The 18719-nt window shown below is 37.3% G+C and overlaps 1 protein-coding gene across 1 annotated transcript; it reads left to right on the forward strand.

Annotated features, from left to right (window-relative positions):
- Positions 1-1202: 1202 nt before the first annotated feature.
- Positions 1203-18372, forward strand: atp13a3 (ATPase 13A3). Its single transcript, XM_033965476.2, has 34 exons — positions 1203-1414; positions 5530-5607; positions 7096-7177; positions 7255-7428; positions 7948-8205; positions 8298-8368; positions 8476-8559; positions 8631-8700; positions 8770-8904; positions 8984-9056; positions 9129-9260; positions 9360-9539; positions 9762-9919; positions 10035-10223; positions 10327-10388; positions 10492-10642; positions 10757-10876; positions 10958-10975; positions 11074-11227; positions 11305-11425; positions 11549-11673; positions 12043-12203; positions 12278-12406; positions 12490-12569; positions 12680-12722; positions 12805-12914; positions 13015-13111; positions 13184-13256; positions 13339-13516; positions 13592-13764; positions 13847-13935; positions 14010-14090; positions 14783-14875; positions 15573-18372. Exons 3-34 carry the CDS (start codon positions 7127-7129, stop codon positions 15768-15770), a joined length of 3831 nt encoding a protein of 1276 aa, XP_033821367.1. The 5' UTR covers positions 1203-1414; positions 5530-5607; positions 7096-7126; the 3' UTR covers positions 15771-18372.
- Positions 18373-18719: the final 347 nt, after the last annotated feature.

Raw genomic sequence — 18719 nt, forward strand, 5'->3', positions numbered from 1 at the left:
CAGTGCATAACCCAGGGGACTTTCAAAGAACCTGATAATTGAACAATGAACAGATTATAGCAAGAGGATAAACTGCACCTCATACCTTAGTTCCTTCTTTTCACGTGCCACCAAAACAAGCCACATATGGGAACTAGCAAAGCAGTACCAGTATCAGCAGTGGAAAATACAGTTCTGTCTGTAAAGATGGCCTTCAAAGAGTGACAACATGGGACTCAAAGCTCAGGTTGAATATTGGCAGACCTAACCTAATATTACATTTTTTACTTGCCTTCAAATAGATAGTATACATTGTGTCAATTCCAAGCTCAGACAAACATTTTAACTTGTATCATGGAAGTAAAAGAAAGATTCATCATAGCTCTGAGTCATAAATTAAAAAGCATGTACCCTCCCTTTTTAATATTGTAGGGAATAAATGCTGACCGAGCATGGCTTTAGTGTCTGGGGGCCTCCCTCACAGTGTCCCTTCTGAGACCAGACAAAGAAAGCCCACTTGTGTTGTCTGGTGCTGTTCTGTTTGCAGAGGAGAAGAACAGCGAGATTAGGACATCTGAAGCTACAGGATTGACTGAAGCTTTGTTTTTCTTTGGATATATACGTCAGTGATCGCTCCACTGCAGCGGATACACCAAATAACTTCAGCCTGCAGGACTTTTCTTTCTTTCACCTCGGCAAGAACAAATTACAGAGATGCTTGTAATATGTTAGTGTTTTTTAGACTATGATATAATGTGATTATATCATACTCAGACAGGGCAAGAGCCACATCCCCACTATTGATAACATGGAATTTTTAAAAGGTAAATTCACAAATGTTGAGACCAGATCATTTCTATTAGTGTCAACACCCAAGAAATCACTGTATGTTCATTTTAGTTGCCATCTATCTGTATTAAATATGCTTGGTCAATAGGATTTTATGATGTCATCTGAAACCCAGCAATATAGTAGGCTGTAGTCACTGAGTCAAGTTGATGTGGATTTGGGTTAGGCTCCTCTTAAGTCTGATCTGAGACAGGACCTGACCATGTGTTAGGCATAGACAGATCCATGGTGGCACTCTTCTTGTGGTATTTGAGCTGCGTGATGATGACTGGACGTGATGTTAATAATACCATGGCTCTGTAACACTTCATAGTTAATACACCTTGCGTGGTTATCCTATGATGTCACTTCCTGCCGTCACACAACAGCCAGTTCAGGCCAGTTCACTATTGTAGTACAGAGGCTGTCCCACTGAGCTGTCAATACGCAGAGCACGAAAGCTCCGATCCGCTGCTTCTCTGCTGCGACAAAATTTTCGCGTTAAACTTAGTCCGTTTTCTGCTTCAACGACGTCTTCTTCCAGATAACAGTGGCTTTAGTGTCATAATGACTCGGAGGTGATCTTCAGCGTGTCCAGGTGGCTCTGGTAAGTGTAGTTAAATGTTTATGTTATGGGGAGCGGGAAATGGCATGTTGTACATTACCTTGGTGCTGTCATCATCACCCATGTGCTACATAGCGAGGCTAGCGCTAAGGCGGTAACGTGGACACCCGTTTTCTGTTTCCATGTGCTCCTGCCGACACACTGGCTGCCTCAATAAATCTGTTATTTCGATAAAGCGGGTTAAAAAAATGTAAGAAATGAAATGGTGTAAGAAACATGGAAGATGCTGTAAACGAGAGGCTGAGTATCGAGCTAACAATGACACGGGGCTAAGGCTAAACAGTTAGCTCACGTCCAATAATGTCCTTATACAGCACTTCCCATATGCTTATATTAGAAGCAGTGAGTCATTGTCATAACGTTGCTATTTATCTGTCATATTTACCCTTATAACTACATATAACCCTATACCAATTAGTTCACAGCCAAATGTTAAATCTGCATCTGTCTAAGCCTCAAAAACAAATGCAGTTGTATGTTGTTTTTTTCCTTTAGCCTACTATAACAGCATCACCTGACAAATCTACATATCAATTGCTAGTGTTCTTGTCTCTGCCCTCTTTCAAGCTATTTTTGTCTTACAGCATAATCTTGATGTACTTAAGCTATTCTTGGCCCCCAATAGACATTTCTATAAGTAAACATTAATTTGTATACTGCTGCTGACTGCCTGATAGTGCTTCTACAAATCATTGACCTTCCTGGTTTGTAATTACCACAGTGAATATTTAGTAATGTTCAGTTTGTGTAACATACGTGGGCAGGTGGATTACTTTAGTGAGACAGTTCTGACACTTACATACAGCAAGTAATGTGACTGTACAGTATATACTGCTTCCCTGCTGTGTGTTTCTTCATAATACAGGATCTTATTACATACTTTTTGTCTCCTACACAATGCCACAAGTTGCTACAAGTGGTCATAAAACACGCCCCACTGCTACTTGTATAGATTGACATGCTCATTTAATTTGAACACTTAAGAGTTTAGAAATTAGTTAGCCTCAGGGGTGGGAGATTTGCCAAAAAATCCTATCAACATTTTTTGAGGAGAGATCATAATTTTCATTTGGTCACAAGTCATCCAATTAGTGTCTTTTTATCCACCATTAATGAGAAACTAAAACCATCTGCTGCTTACTCTTCCTCTGCTGAATCCTCATGTACATCACTGAAATTGGTTAAGTTTACCACACTCGGGGTTGACCAGTAGAGGAAGGACTGTGGAACTACAGAGTTAGTGTAAAGTGTAAAAGCACCTCGTCACAATATGTTGATTGAACGAAAAAGGAGTATTGTCCCAGGATAAGATTGAAAATGGTAGTTTGAATGCATATAGTTGACAACTCTTAAAGGCTGCAGTTTTTGAGGAACCATCATTTCCTCCACAAACAACAAGATTCTAGTCTAATATTGCATAAAATTGCTAACCCTGTAGTTTAGATCTGTACAACCATGTTTTAAAGTACATGTGATTCTTGTATTATTTTGCCAGTCCATATAATCTATTAGTTGTCTCTGATTTAAATGAGAACTTTGAACAGAATCCAATTTTTTTAAACGCTAAACTAATCACAATCACTGTGCATTAGAATAATCACCAGTAGATATTTTTCCCAAATTGTTCAGCCCTAAGGATACCGATTCCTTTTTTTTTTTAAGTAACCATATTGCCCAGCTCTTCTTGGCCCAGTTTAAGAAGGTGCTGCCTGGTATTCCACAGGCGTTTGAGACCATCCCACATGGCTTTCACAGTGAGGAAAAGCCTACAGCATGTAATATGAGTTCTGCCGCTGTTGATTCAGAGTCCACATGTGAAATATCCTGACACAGTTATAGTCCTGTCCACATGTCTCCAATGTTTGTCCTGGGTGAGTCTCACAGTGGAGAGGTGAGCTTTGTTGAGCTGCTCTAGCGGTTTACCTTGAACAAGAGAAGGACAAGTCCATGACCCACATCAAAGAAGGTTACTCTAAAGCATTTGATGCAAAATAAAGTAGAGACAACTGTGAAACTTGACACTGTAATATAAACCTTGGAACTCCTTCATACAAGCTGACTGGAATGTTTGTCATCCAACATAGATTTAAGCAGCTCTTTAGACAGTTTTTCAGTCAAAATTAAGTTGTTTTGTGGGAAGACATTGTTTCTACACTGGCTTCACTGGAGTATGTACCATTAAATGCAGTTTGTGTAAAATAATGTTCAAATTTAACTTTGTAGAATGACCCTTTGCTTCAACGATGACATCTAGTAGCCTAATTGCAACTCTTTAAAGAAATAGCTCTGCTTTAGTTTAATAGTTTTATTTGTATGTTGATGAAATAGTCCATATACATTTGTTGTTAGGTCTTCATTTTCACAGAATGACGGTATAATGAAGTAGATGAAGGGCACAGGCGTCTTAAGCTTCTGTACAGTGTTAGTTTCTCATAAACACTGTTAATCCAGAGGCACATGCTTTGACTTAAACCCCTCTCACTTTTGGTTGGTTGGATTGTTTTTCCTCAGTTTCTGCCCTCTTTCTTCTCAGAGATATTTTCTCAGGCCTGAGTTGTACTGTCTGCTACACACACATTGATACTAGTGTCAAACAGTAACTGTAATACCCTGTGAAATTTAGGGCATCACCTTGGGCTGAAGCAATTCCCGCCTTATTTCATTCAATTTAAAATGAGAAGCAATTTGGAAAAATGTATGTGCTAAAGCTTTTTTTTTTTTTTTTTACTTTTGAATTCATTCTGCTGTTCAGCCCAGGAGCCTTATTCTTGTATTTGGCTCAGAAATTGGTCATTTCTGTAATCCTGTAAAAATCTGTGATCCAAATCCATGCACAAACAATTCTTTCTTGACCCTTTACCAACCTTTATAATCTTAATCTAAAATGTATATTGCTTGTCTATAAAACTATGTAAGTATAATGAGTATATGACTGTTATGATGGCCATAGGGTTACCTGTGTGCTCAGCTGATGTCGGGCAGGTGGTTCAGAGTTGACGTGATAATGAGGCAACAGAGGAGGGAGGACTTGGGCTCAGTATGAGGGGAAGTGATTGCGAGAGTACATTGAGAACTTGCAGCTTGATGGCAACAAAACACTTTCCTCACAATATTTCCATGAATTATCGACTTGTGTCATTAGGTCATGGTCCATTGTTAATTGTCTGGATTTATTCTCCCTGTGATTACCAGTGAGTTAGGGTGAGCGATGGCAACAAAAATTCATATCTTGATTTTAAGTATCCCAGCAGCAACAGCATTCAGACAATACTATGTGATCCAACCAAAATTATCTTATTTATTTATTTATTTATTTATTTTATTGATTGAGGTTTAAATATCAGACAAATATGAAAAAGCTGCATATTACCACAGAAGTTTCATCTTATACCCTTTGAAAAAAACAACATGTGAACAGTTTTATGCAGTAAATTTTAATTTTCAACATTATACACTATACTCAAATTCTGCATATCAACAATTCAATATATTGCCCATCTTTGGTAGTGTACAACAACAAAATATAATTCACTGGATAATAATTATGCATTTTTATGAATAAATAACTGGAGTATAGATGTATTAGTAATCTGTATCTACATTCTAAGCTATCTGTCTATATCTACATTCACATTGGCGCCTCTTCACCACTGAACCACACTTTTGTTGCGTATTGTATTTGTTAGTAAAATAACATTTAAAAGACCCACATATTTCAGCCAATGTTTTTTTTTCTTTGTTTGGCAACGTTGCTTGTTAATACAATAGCAGACTAATCAAATTTTAGACAATGCAGCTTTAGGCTGGCTCAGAGACTATAAATGTAACTGAGGTCATGCTGACTCCAGGAGGCCTCATATGGGGCTTTCTCAGTTGCTACATTTATGATTTAATTTGTCAATTCACAACCTTATAATCAACTTACCAGTATTGTCTTTACTGTATGTTGTATGTGCTTATTTCTGTCAGTGAATAGAGATAAAATAGATGCTCTTTTTTACCAATTTGTACAGGTTCTTGTGTGTTGACAGCTTTACATCAACAATGTTTGTAATACATTTGAAACATTGTTGAACTTTTTCTTCTGTTCTTGTCAGGGTTCCAGGTTGGTGTGGTGAGAGAGCTAGCTAACTGCGGGGAGGACCGCCTGGGGTACTGTGCACCTGGCTTTCAAGGTACTGCAATGCTAACAGACCATCAAACTCACCTCATTAGAATGTTTTATATTTTTGTTTACCAGTTCACATGAGACTACCCTGAGACAACTCTCATGTTTTAAGTTTCTACATCATATATCAAATTTCAAAGTTTTGTAGCCAAACTGAATTTGAATTATAATATTTCTTATTATTTTGTCTGCAGTTGTCTGACACTAAATGCAATTCAATTCCCACTTATTTAGAAATAAGTAAATTCTATGCTGATTGGAAAACGTAACTTTGATGTAGATTACTTGTGTCATAATATTTATTTACTTACCCTGTATAAAAGTACAATGTAGTAACAAGATTTTTTAAAATAAACCAGTCATCTATTCTATGCCCTTCCCTATAATTGGGAGACTTGTCACTTTCTTTGCTGTTTTGACAGCCCAGTCCTAAGTCAGACCATATGCATCAGTCTATGTAAGACTGTAATGTATTTAGAGATCTGTGTAAAAGTTTGCCTTACGTTATCTGAATTCACACAGTAAAAGCAGAAGGTTATGAAAGAAAGTATTCATCATACTCCATGTTGGTATTTCCAGTGATTGCAGAGACTTTAGTGGGGGTTTTCTGGTGCACTGCACTCAGCAGCTAGCGCCGGTCAGGAGCTGCCTCTGTAAAATAGAAGGAAAGGGCTTGGTCCACAGTGTGCCAGAGAGAAAGTGCAGCCTGGTGCAGCCTGTAGATAAGATCAAAGTGTAGCAGGAGCACTTTTTCTCACATTGCCTGTAATGCGGTGGCCCTAGTGGGCATTGTGTTCTGGGGCTGCGACCAGCTCTAGTCAGTTCAGTTTTTGTTTTTTTTTTAAATCAATGTTGGACTTGCAGTAGAAAAGATAGCTCAGTTTACAACACTGAAAGTACTGAGACAGTGAGATACTTTGAGTGGGTGTTCACCTGCCGACTCTTTCATCGTGGACAAGCCGCAGCATGCTTAAGTCAACAGACCCACAGTGATGTGAAAAGTGAAGAGACATGCATTTTACCTCTACATAAAATCACTGGGCTCAACATCTGTTGTTTTTACTGATACCAAGATGGAAAACTGATTGCTTTAGATTCGAGGTCTTCTAGTCTTTAAGGCTGTGTGAGGACCTTTTTAAGGCATTCACTCTTTACAGTACTCTAAGAAACCTCACTGTACAAGTGCAAGTGACAGCATAGGCTTTCCTTGGCAGCTGTCTGATTCTGGGTAACAACTGGGGGTGGGAGGGGGGCAGGTTTGATATTGAGTAACACAGATCTGATGACTGTGTGTGGGATTCTTACTCAGGTCAAGCAGCTGTTACTGAACATAAATCTGAAAAAATATTTAATTTAGAAGTACATTTCATATTCATTTTCTGTGAACAAAGCTAACATTTTGTTTTATATTGCCATTGATACCGGTGAGAATCGGTGAGCAACCTACTATGTATTTAATCATTTGTAGTCACAAACTGTCGCCATTGTGTTTCAGTCACTCAGGAGGGGGCTTGACATACGGCAGCATGGACAAGGAAGACTTTAAGGTACTCAACAAGGGAGAAGAGGAGGAGATGGTGCGTATCTTGTCTTTATGTCCTGTGCAGTTGTCTCCTGGACTTTCTTCAAAGAGTTTACTTTTCTGTCTTTGTAGGAGCTGCATGGCTATCGCTTGTGTCGTTGGCGACTGGCCCTTGTAGGCCTCGGAGTGTTGTGTACAGGGGGCTTCCTCCTCCTGTTGCTGTATTGGATGCCAGAGTGGTGCGTCAAATCCACTTGCACCCGGACCACAGTGCGGGATGCAGAAGTGGTGCTGTTACAATCCACAGTACGTATGGTGTGGGCAAAAGGCGAGACACTCCTACCACACTTTGTAAATATTTGGAGTCCCCCGTAAACCTTAGGCAATCATCTATAGTCTACATTTAGAAACTTCCCATAGAAAGGTCATATAACTGTTGGTGATTAATCATTACCACCTGTGAAATGCATTGATACATTTGACTGTCATGGTGTTTCAGTACAACAGCAGTATTGTCTCAGCACAAATGCATTTGTCTTTTGGTTCTTGTATAGTAACTTGTGCGGGAATGTTCAAATCATTTTTCGCTGTCCTTCCTTGCCTCTGTGGGTGGGTGCACAAGTTCGTGTGTGTGTTTGCATTCTTTTCTCCATTGTTTATTGTTCTAGCTTGTAAAAATCATATATGAAGTAAAAATGACAGTAGGATGAAAATCTTATGACCCAAGCATATAATTTACAATTAGAAATGACTGATTGCACAGCTCTAATTATACTTGGTTCTATTTTTAATCACCATGTATGTTTTGGATTTAAATTGTGTTAGGATGAATTCCGACGCTGGTTCTTGGCCAAGGTACGAGTGATGCTTGTCCCGGGGAGCAACCCCTTCCACAGCCTGGAGACCCAGACCACCTCCCCCTCCTCTCCTTCCTCTCCCTCTTCTCCCTCTTCTCCCTCTTCTCTATCCTCTCCCCCCTCTCCCTTCTCTCCCCCTTTGGCCAACGGACACACACCTCATCCTTCCGATGGCAGCCCTGCTCAGGAGCTCGTCAAAAGATATGCTGACTACCAACCTTCACAGGTAATCAAGTTCTTCTGCAAATAATACTATGGGCAGATAATAATTGTCATAATAATATAACTGAAGAACTTCTTTAACTTCATTTTCCACAGATCCGTTATTTTTCCTTACATAGCACAAAGTATTATTGGAACGATGCAAAGCAGAACTTCGAGGTTTTAAAGTGAGTCTTTCCAAAACAATTATTAAACCACAATGCATTTGACCGTAGAGCTGCTGTAAACATAGATTTATCATTTAATGTGATGTAATGCCATAATATTGTTACAGTGGCCTGGAAGATCTGCAGCTCAGCTGCTCTAGACTCCACTCTGAACATAGTGGGGGCTTGTCCCAGAACCAGCAGGAGTACAGGTGAGGTTTGTAGTTGTCTAAACACTCTAAGGTCAATTAAGACTTTAAAATGAACCATCCATCTGTTGCAGGAGACTGTTCTTTGGAATGAATGAAATTGAAGTGAAAGTGCCTTCTGTTTTCAAGCTGCTCATCAAAGAGGTTACAAACTTTTATTTTGTCCTAAGTTTGAGTTTGCATTGTAATAGTGGTATGTAATTCTTTTTATAGGTTCTCAACCCTTTCTACATCTTTCAACTCTTCAGCGTGATCCTGTGGAGTGCTGATGAGTATTACTACTATGCTATGGCCATTGTGTTGATGTCTGTCATATCCATAGCTACCTCTCTGTACACCATCAAAAAGGTTTGATAGTAGCACATTTTGGAATGATAAACATATAGAAACATATGACAAAGCTGTAATTGACTTTTTTAATGTTTAGCAATATGTCATGCTCCATGATATGGTGGCAGCTCACAGTATTGTCCGTGTATCTGTTTGCCGAGCCAACAATGGTAAGTGTTTTTAAGACCATTACAAACATTACATGTTACAGTTTGTAATTTTTTCATATTTTTCCATACTAGATATTGATGAGATTTTATCTACTGACCTTGTGCCTGGTGATGTGATGGTCATCCCCAGTAATGGGACTATCATGCCTTGTGATGCTGTGCTAATCAGCGGCACCTGCATTGTCAATGAAAGCATGCTCACAGGTAAGAAATAGAAACATTTTGGCTTAAATGAGACCAATCATGGTATACAAATCTCTTCAAATCTTTTTTTTTTTGATTATTATTATTATAATTCATTAGGTGAAAGTGTTCCAGTGACAAAGACCAACCTTCCAAATCCATTGCCGGGGGACAGAGGGGGGTCTGACTCTGCCTACAACACAGAGGAGCACAAGAGACACACTCTCTTCTGTGGCACCAACATCATCCAGACACGTTTCTACACGGGTGAACTGGTGAAGGCACTGGTGGTTCGTACAGGTCAGTAGGATTACAAATAAAATGTATTCTCAAATCCTAATCAATACTTAAACTAGTAACGATAATTGTATAAAAGAGTGTTTTACTATTTTAAAATGGGCATCTTGCGTTTTCCTTGGTAAACAATATTGCCTAATGTCTGTAAATGCCATTTAAACTTACAAAATAAAAGTTCATGTTCACTTTCAGAATATTTGCAGCTTTTGTTCACATATTTTTCAGGTTTCAGCACAGCCAAAGGTCAGCTTGTTCGTTCCATCCTTTACCCAAAACCCACTGACTTCAAGCTGTATCGAGATGCCTACCTCTTCCTCTTGTGTCTAGTCGGTGTGGCAGGAATTGGTTTTATCTACTCCATTGTCCTCAGTGTCATGAATGAGGTTACTTAAATATTATGATTCAAATTAGTTTTTTAACCACATAAAAAGCATTAAACATAATCAAGTACTATTCTAAGTGGTAGCTAAGTTATGGATGGAGGTGTCTGTTCCCTAGGTTCCTGCTGGTACCATAGTTATTGAGTCTTTGGACATAATTACCATCACTGTGCCACCTGCACTCCCAGCTGCTATGACAGCGGGTATTGTGTACGCTCAGAGACGTCTTAAACAGATTGGAATATTCTGCATTAGTCCACAGAGAATAAATATCTGTGGGCAGATTAATCTGGTCTGCTTTGACAAGGTGAGCTTTACAGTATTTTGTTTTTATTGTCTTTTTGAAAAAAAAATTAAATTCAGTTTCTGCTTTTTTGTCTTATGTATTTTTAACTCATTTGTTTTTACAGACAGGAACTCTCACAGAAGATGGTTTAGATTTGTGGGGAGTGCAGAGAGTTGAAAATGGCAGGTATGCTAGTTTGCCTACTTCTGTGTTATGCTCTTCTGTTTTCTGTTAGAATTGCATTTGTATTTATCTGTCTGTAACATATTTGTGTTTGACAATGTTCTAGTTTCCACCTCTCAGAGGAAACCGCTTATAAGGAGAGTCTTGTCAAGTCTCAGTTTGTGGCCTGCATGGCCACCTGCCATTCGCTTACCAAAATAGAGGGCCAGCTGTCAGGGGACCCACTAGACCTCAAAATGTTTGAGGCTACAGGCTGGGTAAGCAGACACATGTGTTAATCATGACAGCAACTAAGTCTCTCCAACATCTTGCTAACACTTCTGTGAAACAAAATGTAACAAACTTCTTATGCTTTTTTGGCGGGGGTTCAGATCCTTGAAGAGGCCACTGAGGAAGAAACGTCTCTCCACAACCGGATTATGCCCACAGTTGTCCGTCCTCCAAAACAACTGTTGCCCAAAGATGTCTCCATATCAGCTGAGCAAGACATGGTACACACACTGTGAATGTGAAATAATTTGAGATTGCAATAAGGAAGGCAGAGTCTGACTGGTCATTTTATTTCTTTTTAGGAACTTTATGAACTTTCTGTAAGTGTTCAATTGACACAATGACATCTTAACACAATTTTGAATCTTTGAAATTGTCATAAATAATGATTTATGCTTTTTGTATTTTATGTGTATAGTCTGCCTATGAGATTGGTATTGTGCGCCAGTTTCCCTTTTCATCAGCCCTGCAGAGGATGAGTGTAGTTGCTCGTTTGTTGGGTGAGAAGCGAATGGATGCCTACATGAAAGGAGCTCCAGAGGTGGTGGCTAGTCTTTGCAAAAAAGATACAGGTAACTTGTTTTCTGTATGATTAGTTTCTCTTGGTTCTAGATTACTTTTTCATCTCCTTGTATCTTATTCTTTTCAGTACCAGCTAATTTTTCAGACATTTTGGAGGGCTACACAAAAGAAGGTTTCAGGGTCATAGCTTTGGCTCATCGTCGCCTTGAATCAAAAGTTTCCTGGCACAAGGTCCAAAATATCAACAGGTAATATTTGGTATATGAACTGTTTGTAAACCTTTATAAATAAAGAAATAAAGATAGAAGTATCTTTTTTTGATCTAGGCCCAACCATTTCCTGATTTTTAAAAATATATTTTTGCATTTTAGGAATAATATAGAGAAAAATATGGAGTTTCTTGGTTTGATCATCATGCAAAACAAACTTAAGGCTGAAACCCCGGATGTGCTGAAAGACCTCCACCAAGCCCATATTCGCACAGTTATGGTGACAGGTGATGACTTTATTGTGACCCTAATTTATAACATGTGGCCTTACTTCAAGAGTGAACATAAAATTTCCTATCTTTGAATGTGTTTTTATTAATCTACTATGTCTGGTGGTTGGAGAGTTTGTAGATGAAAGAAGACACAATGAAAATGTAGCAAAAAGATTACAAAAATAGACAATTTCACTGACTTTGAAATGCCACTGTTACTCTAAAATCTATTATTAGAAATATGGAAAAGGTATATAACAGCAATTTCATTAAGACAATAATCATATCAAATATTTGTTTCAGATTTTTCTGGCCATGTAAATGTATCCAATGATGAAGTATTTATATCTTGTATTTAAATTTGATTTTTAAATGAAACTTCAGGTGACAACATGCTGACAGCCATCTCAGTAGCCAGGGACTGTGGGATGATTCCTCCTCAGGACACTGTCATCATTGCAGATGCTCTTCCTCCCCATGACGGACAATCTGCCAGAATCAACTGGAGATACGCTGATAAACCAAGCAAAGCAACTCGACTGGAGGTGAGACAAAAAGATGCTGTCATTTGTACTATCTGATGCAGAACAAATACAGTATACATTTCTTACATCTACAGGAAATTAACATAAGTTTAGAGGATGTGTGCCACATAGATGAGCCCAAAACACGAGACATGTTCCACTTTGCTATGAATGGAAAATCTTTTGCCGTCATAGCAGAACACTTCCCCGACATGCTTCAAAAGGTATGAGGTTACCTTTCAAGAAGACGGCATTGGTGCAAACTGCAAAAACCTTTTGTACAATTAAAGACTTTTCTGTGTTCCAGTTGGTCTTGCATGGAACAGTATTTGCCAGAATGGCACCAGACCAGAAAACTCAACTCATTGAGACACTGCAAGGTGTAGAGTAAGTATATTTCAATTCATTACCATGTTACTATATACAGTAATATTATTTGTGAATGAAATGATTGACTAATTGCTAGTTATGGCTAATTGGCTGTTACCATCTTGCAGTTACTACGTTGGTATGTGTGGAGACGGAGCCAATGACTGTGGGGTATGCATTGTCTTGTAAGATTGTATATGATGATTGTGTGTAAAGAATGTAATGTTGTAGACTTTAAATTTTTCTGGTGTAGGCTTTGAAGAGGGCACATGGAGGCATCTCTTTGTCAGAGCTCGAAGCTTCAGTAGCCTCCCCCTTTACCTCCAGAACACCAAACATTTCCTGTGTCCCCAGTCTCATCAGGTGTGTGCCAATTTGTGTGTTTTAAAACAACTGAGCTAGTAAATATAATAATGAAACTTTATTGGCTTGTGATACTGACCATACACTTCTGATTTGTCAGGGAAGGACGTGCTGCTCTCATCACCTCATTTTGTGTGTTTAAGTTTATGGCCCTCTACAGCATTATCCAGTATATTAGTGTTACTCTTCTCTACTCCGTAAGGACTCCTATGATCTTTTTATATGCTATTCTTACCAAGCAAATGTATAATATGCAACATCCATTTTAGATTCTCAGTAACCTTGGGGACTTTCAATTCCTCTTCATTGACATCGCCATCATCCTCATCATTGTTTTTACCAGTGAGTACGGAGGATTTTGAATATCAACACAATTTAGAAAAGCTTTCAAATTTACCAGAGAGGGTGATTTCCTGTGTTCTAGTGAGTTTGAACCCAGCCTGGAAAGACTTGGTGTCTCGACGTCCTCCTTCAGGTTTGATCTCTGCACCTCTGCTCTTCTCTGTGCTGACCCAGATTATCATTTGCCTGGGCTTCCAAACCATCACATTCCTCTGGGTCAAGGAGCAGTCCTGGTATACTGTTTGGTCTCCTTCGTCAGAGTAAGGGATTTTTTAATCTGATTGGTTCAATGAGTCATGAAATAATCAATTAATATTGCTCCTTCCTTTACCCAGTGCTTGCAACAAGTCAAGTAATTTATCAGACCTCAATCACACGGAAATTGATGAACACAATATAAAGAATTATGAGAACACCAGCATTTTTTATGTTTCATCTTTCCAGTATCTTATTGTTGCAATTGTTTTCTCAAAGGGCAAACCATTCAGACAACCAAGCTATAAGAACTGTAAGATACATTTCAATCAGTGCATTATGTATAAAAAAAAAAATTATTGTCCTTTTTAAAGTAGTTATTTTTTGTCCCACAGGGCCTTTTGTCATATCCACATTGATCTTATATTTTTTCTTATTGTTCATCATGTTTTACCCAGTTGAGGCAATCAATGACTTTCTTGAGGTAATTGTAATCAAACTTATCTTGACTAATGCTCACTAATGCTGCAGTCTTTTAATTGTTCATCTCATGTACAGATTGTCTGCGTCCCTCTTGACTGGAGAGTGAAACTTTTGCTGGTCATTGTAGTAAACGCGGTTGTTTCGGTTGTGATGGAGGTAAGTTGTACTCCGAATACAAAGTATCACCAAAACATTTTTTTCATGTGCAGTTTTTGTTTTCTCATGCAGTGTTCTCATCTTTTACTATCACGACTGACATCTGGTCTATTGTTGAGAGAAATATTGTATTAATGATAACTGCAATAATGTGGTTTGTTGTTTAAGACCACATCTTCGTTACAGCTTTTACATATTTTAATCCATAATTTGATGATATTTTAAATCTTTGCTGTGAACTGCTGTGCAACATAGTCGAACTTCAACATAGTCGATTATGCTGAACTGTTACATTCATTGGTGCTGTATCACTTTCTTCCAATGAAATGTCTGCACTTGGACAAATGCTAAAAGCTATGCTAAAAGAAAACTCCACCCGATGCTATCCTCTCACATTTTCAAAAAAATTAAGAAAAAAAAAAATGACTGAAATGAAAAATCAAATGAAAAGACAAATGAAAAGTGATCACAATGTATACATCTAAATCTATAATCCTTTCACTCTAAAATTGTCTTACTAATTCACATAAGAATTTAATCATGCAAAACCTGAGTCAACATTTGCTAATTATTAATGAAAACCTATGCAAACATTGGCCTCAGCAAGCTATTTCATAATCCAATACCAGAAAATGTGTAATCATAATAGCCTCTCTGTAATTCTTTGCCCTGCACACTGCGCTATTTCATAGAGCTTCATCCTTGACATCGTCTTATGGAAGCTTGTGTTCAGCCGAGACAAACAGGGCAGCTTTGGCGTCACTCCTGCCGCCCCGACACCACAGGTTGGGAAAATCTGACAATCTTTTCTAGCGTCTTTATTTCTTTTGTGGTGTTACCCCTCTGTCACTGCCTCTCCTAACAGACAACACTTTTCAGTGTAACGTCTAACCTCTCAAACCTGCTGCATGTGCAAAGCTCTCTTGACTCATTAATGACTGCTCCTTTTAAAAGATGCATATTTAAATTATAATTAATAAAAAATATTACAAAGTGTTAGCCAAACTTAAAATAGTAACTTTTTTGTTTCTTTTTTTTTTTTTTTTTTTACAAGATTATAATATTAACCCAATGCATATATTTCAGTGTATATTTATTTTTCTATTTTTCCTCAAATTTTCCTTTCAAATTCATAAATTATATATTCGTGCATAGACTCCCTAAATGGTTCTTGCCAATTATTTGTTGTTTTATTGGTAAAATATTTACAGTCTAAAATTATTCATTTTCTTTATTTTGACTCCATGAGCTTATTTTTGAGATACTAATAGCCATGCTCAGATTTGTTTTTGCAGTGCATGTTCGAGTTCACTGATAAAACATAGGTTGTTATGTTGGTATTTCAGTATCTTAAAGTGTGTACTTTTGCACTGATAAATCTGTAGCATGCTACTTTATTAGCCTTATGTTCCAAAAGGTTGTTAGCATGAGATCATGAATGTTCTGGTTTTTCTATTTCCTTTTTATTAACAATCTTTCCAGGGGATATTGGACCTGCGCGCTTACAAGTGTTTTGTTCGACTCTGCTGCCCTCACAAGATGATACCCAAGGCAAGGTACATGCATCTAGCCCAGGAGCTGAGTGTGGACCCTGACTGGCCTCCTAAGCCCACCACCACTACTGAAGCCAAGCCCTGTCCAGAAAATGGTTCCAGCTATCAGATTGGAATAAACTTGTGACGGTTAATCATATTTACTCCCCTCGCTAAGGCGTACTGTAAAAAGGCTAATTGCCTTGTTGCTTTAAGATATTCTTGATCCTGAGATCGTACAAAACATAAACCTTCAAACTAAAGCCAAACTGCATTTCATTAAAATAGCTGCCTGTAAAACCCCATATTCTCTGTAGGAAAGTGTTAAATAGTATAAAAAGTATTTTTTAAAATAAATTCTACATTAATATTAGGAGCAGAAATCTCTTGAACATTTATTTAATTTTATATTTAATGTTAACACCCCACTGTAAGACTGTCCACCCTGTCTGAAGACCGCAATGGTCAGTAAAAGTGGGAGAAATGGATTTTTGATGCAATTGTAAGAACATTGCATATCTAGTGGAACGGCTGATGTGTATGTACTAAATAAACAGGTTAAAAGCAGCAGTGACTGACATGTTGGAATTTCTACTTCTACAAAGTCAACAGACCTTTTAGTTCTATGTAAATTTATTGAACTTTATTGAAAAATCTTTAAAACCTGCATTTCCAAGACTCAGTAACTCCTCAGTCTAATGAACACTATATTGTTGCATTACCGAGACTCACTAACTATTCAATCTAATGATCACTGTACTCTTGGTGAAAAGGCTGTTTTCACTGATCATTTTGCCTTTGTAATAATTGCTCAAAGGGCATGACACAAAATGGATGTAAGCATATGTCTAAATTCAATACTCTTTTAGGCAGATAAGCCGCTGTTAGATAATTAGCACAAATGCTAGTATGTAAAAACTACGATAGTTGATAGATTAGTTTACATTTTTACCAAATAATTTGAGAAATTTAGCTAAATCTTTTATAGCTTTTTTTTAGAAATGTATTGTTTTTACATACATAAGCCATGCACTGTGATAGCAGCAGCAAAATAGTATATAGAATAATATGGGACAATATGTATCATGTTTTGTTGGTTAAAAAAAATTAGAGTGTCAGAGCATGCACCTGCTTGTGGACATTAGTGTGCATGATAGTATTTGCATTAAAGTGTCCTGAATCTCTATCGTGTCAGCAGAGGCTATACTGTCAATGCCATAATTTCTGCAAGAAATTTCTTCCCATGGAAGAATGGATGTGTTATTAATTAAGCATGTCAAAATGTTTTTCAATGGCTAGCTGGTCTAGGCACTATAAAACATTCGAATAAGTCTATCTGTACATTTTATTGGTTAATTTTCCAAAAGTGCTTTTACGTTACCTACAACTTTAGGGTTACATTGATGGTGGCTGCTCTGTATCAAACATTGTCTTGTAAAATATTTTAGTAATTGTCTGCTCCAGGGTTATTAATTACTGCAGCTTAGCCTTTTTCATAATGGCGACTTTCGGTCACTATCAACTTAACCATGATTAAATTTCCACTAAAGAGTTGGAGTCGCATAAATGGACCATCTTTGTTATTGTAATATTTAAGAGTGGCATTGGACAAGGACATTTGAGTGAAACGGAAGAAAAAAAAAAATATATATATATAAATATAAATGTATAATTGCAGAATTGAAAACAAATGGTATACATTTATATTCTTTCCAAAGACTTGATGTTAACAACAAAAACAAATGATTGTATAAAATTGTATAGAAACAGAGGTTGATAATAGTTGGTTTATATCTGTAAATATGAGATGAACATATCTATTGTGTTAAGGACTATACTAAATTTATTATTTTGAATGACAAAGGGCTTGTTGAATTTTACTTTTGGTACTGTTGTGGTTTTTGGTTTCTTGGCTGATGCTATATTGTGTATTTTCAATTTGATTTAAAATTTTAATTTTTTTTTTTTTACACTGGGCATTAATGATACAGCAACTTATTCAGGTTTGAGAACAAAATCTAGCAAACTGCAAACACAAGTATGATCTGTGTCGATTATATCAACTTTTATGGTGTGTTGATGATAATGGTTAATGATTTAAAACATGAAGGGATTATAGGCCTTTAGCACCTTTTATTTGGCACAAAGCAATTCATAAACTAGTGTGTACATAAATAGTTCGGTCTATGTTTATCCATTGTATTCATGCCAAACAAGAATGTAATTGTTAAGCGATTGTTGCATTCTTTTGTTTGTAAGTACACTAAATAACATTGCTGCTAAAATTCTCCGCTCTTAGTCTGCTGTTAAGTTTCCCCCGCCTCCTTGGTATTTTAAAAAGTCTAATCAAAGCAATGGTACAGTGTAGTGTAAAGAGCTGCTGGGCTTGCCTGTAGTGTTATAGAACAATGTTGCTCACACTTTTGAATGACATTTAGTCTGACTTTGATAGAATATGGAGCTTTACGTGGTTGTTTCCTCAGGGGAAAGTGTTGTGGCTTTTACAAAAATCAAAGGAGTAAACTAAACAGGTGATCTAATTCTTTTTCAAAATTGTTAAGAACAATTCTTATAGTGCTTCTACTCTTCTCAACACCTCATACCAATATTTTATGTGTACATTTATGACAAATTTTGTACTTTATAATTTATTTTGTATTTATTTTTTCCTCATTTTCTCCTTAAGAGTTGTATTTTAGATTGATCTCAACCTCATGATTTTAAATAAATGTTCTTTTAAAACAAGGATATACTTTGTGTTTTAATCAGTCTAATTTCATGATCAGAATTATCAACATGCAAATTTGACACTTAAAAGCAAATGGAGAATATAGTATAGTAGTAAACTTGTAAGACAACCTCAACTGCAGCTTTTTAGGTGTTTTGCATGTAATATAGGCTTCTTATAGTATTAAATAACGGTTATATTGGATTACTTTTGGTTTTGTTTTTTTACATATAAGATCACGGTTGATGGTGATGAAGATACCTCGTTTTCCAAAGAATGGGCGACCCCTAGTGGCGGACAATATTGGTGCGCAACACCCGACTATACCTAGCAGTTTTTGAATGGTGAGGAAAGTCGTACTAATGACTG

This window comes from Periophthalmus magnuspinnatus, chromosome 4, assembly GCF_009829125.3.
Source record: "Periophthalmus magnuspinnatus isolate fPerMag1 chromosome 4, fPerMag1.2.pri, whole genome shotgun sequence".
Taxonomy (NCBI): Eukaryota; Metazoa; Chordata; class Actinopteri; order Gobiiformes; family Gobiidae; genus Periophthalmus; species Periophthalmus magnuspinnatus.